Here is a 6,000-nt window from a genome sequence, read left to right as displayed (position 1 = left end):
AGTAGTAATTGGCCATTATAAATTTATTGATCTAACTAGCCTACATTTATGAGATTTGCACAAATTCAACTATTTATTTATTTCATGGGTTATTACTAAATGAGGGGAAATCATTTTAACTTTATCTTGTGGATAATGAGCAAACTAGCTAATAAAAATCATGCAAGGACATTCTCGCTCAGATCTTGTCTCTTCCAACAAATTCTGAGTTAGCAACATAATAACATTTAGACTCTTGTATGTCTTACGCCATTCATTTAGATTATGGCTGGCCTGAACTTCAAGTCTATTTATACTGGAGACTCCCAACTCCTCAGGAAGATTTCAGCTCTGTTTTACTCAGGAATACATGTAAAATGCATTTACAGGAGAAATTTTGGCACTTGGATCTCAGTTGCAAGTTTCACAATTTTATATTGGGAAGTAGCCTTCGAACGTTGGTGGTTGCCCAACAAGATAAAGATTACGTTAAAGTCATCCTATGTCTTGAACTGACCAAGTGGCTTTCTATTTTTGTCAGTTTTGATAATTCTAAATATTTGGACGTCCATGCACATGCAATATATGTGACACATTCCAAACCAGCTAAATTGAAGATGGTTAGAGAAATCAGCACTGTTCAACATATTTAAGCTACAGTCCCTAAGAATAGGATGCTGCACCAGAATTGGCACATGATAGCCATAGAGTAAACTACATCCTAATTCCTGAAGAAAACAAAATAAAGCATGATAATTTTAAAAAGGCTTTGGCTTTAATTTTTAGAAGGGTGTACTGATAGAGTTTGTTACAATTCCTTACAACAATTAAAGTGAAAGCTTTGAGGAAGAGAGGTGTCCAAAGCTAGAGAACATGAATTCAGAACGAACATTTTACCAACAGAATGTGGAATACACTGGCATAATTTTGAAATATATTCACAGTATGTGTATGCGGATGTCCCTGGGGAGACTATCCACAATTGCCCTTGAGAACAGGGGGATAAGTTTCCTTTTTGCCAAGTGAATGGCTTACAAAGCCATTGGGAGGACAATTCCAAATCAATCATATCATTGTAGTTCTGGAATCACATACAGTTCTGGCTAAGAGTAGCTTTCCCAGAAGACTTATGAATCAGATTAACATATATAAAAATCCAAATATTTTGTGGTCACTGATAATGAAATTATTTTTTAATTCCGGACATTTCTAACTGAACTTAAATCCCCCCGTTGTCTATGGTGGGATTTAAACAGTGTTCCAGTCTTCCGTCATTGGATCAGGCCAACACAAGATGAATAACATAGATGCATTTAAAGGGATTTTAAATAAGCACATGGAAGCAGGAATGAAGAGTTATGCCATTAAAGCTGAATGAATTAGTAAAGCGGTAAATGTGGATGGAGCAATAACACTAGCATAGGATTGTTGGACTAAAGGTCTTATATCAATGCTGTGAAATTCTATTCAATTCGAAGTAATCTAGAGAGAGTGCCTCTGGTAACAGGAATAATTTGGGGGAATTTTACCCACAAGAAATTCTGTTGATAATATCTTTCTCGTCAAATGAAAGTTGATCTGGCTGAACTAGGAGAACGCAACAGATTGTAAGTACATTTTGTTATAGCAGTCTTTACTGTGTTTTATTAACTACTGACTTTTAAATCCAATTTTATTTTGTGCTTCAACTCTCTGCAACACAAAAAATAATATAATTAGCTCCAAATTAAGAGAATGTTTTAGGTTCTGCAGAGTGGTGAATTTTCTCCAGGTCACAAGGATTCTCCTTAAAGACTTTAGAAATTAATCCTTCTATTCACTCCTGTAATCAAAAAAAAGTGTTATATCATTGTTACAAATTCAAAAACAGTATTCTGATTTGCAGGAACAAATCCTGTTATTTTCAGTGCAATATAAGAAAAAAAGTGCTTCCTATGAACACAAGGGCAACACACAAATAGTGAAAGAATACAAATTTTATATAATCAGATGATCATTAAAACAATGATCCCTATTTATCTGTTTCCAGCCCTCACAGACTTTGTGTTCCCATTTATCGCCCTCCTCTCCACACAACTCTGCTTGACTTTTTTATCGTTTATCTTGTCTGCCTCCACCTATCAACAGCCTGTCTCTGTCTCAACTCTGCCTCTTCCTGTTCCCTCACCTAACTCCTTCTGCCCATTATCCTTCACCTCTCCTCAGTCCACTCATCACAAGACCATAAGACATGGGTGCAGAGTTAGGCCATTCAGCCCATCGTGTCTGCTTCACCATTTGATCATGGCTGATTTGTAATCACCTGCCACCTCTCCCACCCTCTATATCAGTTGCTTCCCTCTCCACTCTCAGTCCAGCTGCAAGGACCCAGCCTGAAACATCTACCAGTCCTTCACAGCATTCGCCCCCACCCTGTCCTTTCCTCTGGATGCTGTTTGACGCACTGAGTTCTTCCAGCAATTTGCCTTTTTTTGTTATTTGAACATACATTACTTTGACAGTGGAATAGAGAGCACACAGTAGGACTATGGTAGAGATGAGAAACAACAAAATGCAGAAGGAAAATTGTGTCCATCTGGGCAGAGCATACATGGTTCTTGATGAAGGCTCACTGACAATTGCGATACTGAACTTCACCTATTATAATGCTTAGACAAGAAAGGCAGATAAACTGGGAGTGTTTATTCACACATGGAAATCTGTTATTTTTGCTATCGCACAGGTGTGGTTGAAAGACGGCAGAAATGACAATATAATATTGCAGGATATAGCATCTTCAGATGTGATGGGAGGATGTAAGATAAGAGGTGGCACTGTAGTATTAATTAAGGGATCCTTTACTACAGTAAGGGGAGATGTCCTAAAAGACTTTTCAAATGAGGCCAATGGGTGGGGGCTGGGAGGGAATTGTCAATGCTCTGCATCAAGATAAGAGTACAGAGGGGAGGCATTGAAACAAAAGGGGGGGGTGATCACTGCGTTTGTAAAGTCAGTGGAACACAGAAGAGTATAAATGTTCTGCCTTTCAGGCAATCGAATGTTAAGCACATTCAGCTTTTATTTTAATCAGCAGTTTCAGATCTATATTAGGTCACTTCCTATACAGCCAGGAAGTAGTAAGTATAAAACCATATTGGCTGGCAGGCCAGAGGTTTGCGTTAAGAGCGAAAGAAGTTTCTATCTGAAGCCATCTTGTTCTTTCCCCCAGCAGAAACATTTCTTGTAAGTTGATGTTATATTGTTTAGAAGTTAATCTAAAGGTATCAATAAGATTTTTCTGAACTAGAATGTTATTTTTAAGTTTATTAGACACTAATCCAGATGCTAATGGTTTACACATACTATTTACCTGTAGTATTTACTTGTTGAAATTTTATAATATTTAGCTACAGGAAACTGAACTAAGTTCTTCCTTACCTGAGTATATTTTGTTGTGTGAATGGAACAGTGTGGTGATTGCACTCGATTCAGTTTTTCAGTTTCACTCCTCATTCACTATGTCATGCCATTGAGCCTGCAATAAAACCAATGAGTTTGCACAAATACCCTGGCTCTCGTGTCACTTTTGAATGGAGTTTGGCTGACTGTCAAGCTGATGTTACAACACCTCAGTGAGGGCAGTACAATAAATGTGGGCGATAGGTCACTGCAGTAGAAGGAGCAGCATAGAATCTAATCCTTTGGAATGGAGTGAGGCAGTTTAGGGAGTATCATGGCAACTGACCTTAAAGGTAATTTTGGAAAAAGATGGATAGAGTGGAAATTAAGGTTCTGAACTAGGGAAAGACGTATTTCAAAGATAGGGCCTCGCAAAAGTGGGCTGAGAGCAGCCACCTACAAATAGGAAAGCGGGTATCATTCAGAAAGCAAGTTGTGAGATTTCAGGACTGACATTCCAATAAGAGTGAAAAGTAAGGATGGCAAGAAATCCTGGATGTTAAGGAAAGTCAGCAGCTGGTTAAGAAAAATTATGTATCTAAGGCAGGTATAGAGAACTGAAAATGGGGGAGGCTCGCTGGAAGTGTAGAAAGTGTGTATGGGGGGGGGTTAGTTATTTTTTAAAGAAGCAGTTAAAGATGCTGATCTGTGTGACACAAAATGCTGGAGGAACTCAGCAGACTAAGCTGCATCTATGGAAAAGATTACAGTCGACGTTTCAGCAGATTTTCTCTTGTTTCCAGTCTGTAGGTGGAGCCAGCAAATGTAAATTGGGGTTTAAATGAACACTTCTCAGCTGTGTCCACTAAGAAGTCAACCGTTGTACTTGGAGAATGCAGGGAGGAGGACAATATTCGACAATATTCCTTTGTCAATTGTGGGATAAATTTCTGCTTAAATGTTTGCCTTTGCTAATCTACTAGCTTTCCTTCATCCTTTTTTACCCCAATCATTCTTGGAAATTCTTTCTTCACACATTTCTAATTCTCTTACTTAGGGTGAAAATACAGGGTTTGCAGTTGAAGTGTCAGCTTCAAACTGTATCTGGAATTCTACCATACCGTGATCACTACTCCTTAGAGGAACCTTAACCACAAAAATCTCTTGTTAATTGTACCTCATTATACAAGACCAAATCTAAAAGAGTCTCTTCCTGGATAGGTCCTGTAATGTATTGATTTAAGAAACAATATCAGGTGTACTCCACAAATGCCTCTGGCACAGAATCCTTGCCAGCTTGACCTATTCGATCAAAGGACTATAATCATCTGTGACATTACAGTGTCCTTTTTAAAAATTGTTCAATATTTATCCATATATCCCTTATCCTGCTGCAAGGAACAGAGGCCCATAGACACCCTTCCCCCAGATATTCCTTGCTTCTGTCCAAGCCAATTCCACACCATGAATCTCTGAACACATATCATCCTTCACCACCACATAGATAGCTTCCTGGATTAACAACACGAGCCTGCCTCCTTTCTCTTTTCCACATTTCTTTTGGAATACTGAATAATTTAAAATATTGAGTTTCCAGTCCACATTTATGTAACAGCTATTACTTTAAATTAAACTGCTAGTTAATCTGGTTCCAATTTCAGATGTACATGCTTGATTACATATCCTATCTGCTTTCTTGTTGTGGTTTGATTTTATTCCCCCACTTCACTACTGGACACAAATGCTCTCTCCCTTTTGATTTAATATGCTTTGCATCATTTGAATCCCCCCTTCCCTCATGTTAGCTAAAGCTCTGTCTTGGTGTACATATCTAGGAACTGCTAAATGTGGCAGCACATTTTAAAGGTGGTTAAAAAGGCATATGGCATATCTTTTAATTAGCCAGGAGACAGAGGGTAAGAACAAGGTGATTATAGCATAACCTATACAACATTGCCTGGCTACAGCTGGGATATTATATCCAATCTGTTCTTCCTCCTTTGATTTGTGAAATGTCTTCACACACGTTACTTTGAGGATGGAGTAAACAGTTGGGATTTGAGTCATGTGTGTGAGATCCCCAGCTGCTCACAGATTAACTACATTGTGTTGTTTTATTTAATCATGGGATAGGAGCTGATTGTTTTCTTTCTTCACACTGTGCTGTCTGATCTGCTGAGTGGCTCAAATACTTCCCAGTTTATTTTAGATTTCACTGGGTGCTTCTGAGGCAAGTGGTGCCTTCTCATCTCACCTTGTTTCCTCAAGAAATGAGCAGTAATGGCTCACAAGAATATAAGAGGTAGGAGCAGGAGTCGGCCATCTGGCCCGTCCAGCTGCTCCGCCACTCAATAAGATCATGGCTGGTCTGGCCATGGACTCATCTCCACCCACCTGCCTTTTCCCCATAACCTTACTATGCAAAAAAACTATCCAACCTCATCTTAAATATATCTTCTGAGGTAGCCTCCACTGCTGCGTTGGGCAGAGAATTCCACAGATTCACCAGTCTCTGGTAAAGCAGTTCCTCCTCCTCTCCGTCCTAAATCTACTCCCCCGGCTCCTAATAATGCTGGATATTGCAACTTCAGGTAGATTGCTGGGATGAAGACTTGCACCGCGGTTTTACTTCAGGAAACTTTC

At 39.0% G+C, this 6,000-nt stretch overlaps 1 protein-coding gene across 1 annotated transcript in view; it reads right to left on the bottom strand.

The window, feature by feature from the left end:
* Positions 1 to 752: 752 nt before the first annotated feature.
* The window catches only part of LOC134343748 (collagen alpha-1(XXVIII) chain-like), an 83,610-nt gene continuing 78,362 nt past the window's right edge, over positions 753 to 6,000 (bottom strand). Inside the window, exon 19 of the mRNA XM_063042490.1 lies at positions 753 to 1,801. Coding sequence (XP_062898560.1) covers positions 1,796 to 1,801 — 6 coding nt within the window. The 3' untranslated portion in view covers positions 753 to 1,795. The remainder of the gene's footprint in view (positions 1,802 to 6,000) is intronic.

Source organism: Mobula hypostoma, chromosome 3 (genome assembly GCF_963921235.1).
Source record: "Mobula hypostoma chromosome 3, sMobHyp1.1, whole genome shotgun sequence".
Lineage (NCBI taxonomy): Eukaryota > Metazoa > Chordata > Chondrichthyes > Myliobatiformes > Myliobatidae > Mobula > Mobula hypostoma.
This window is presented reverse-complemented; position numbering and strand designations above follow the sequence as displayed.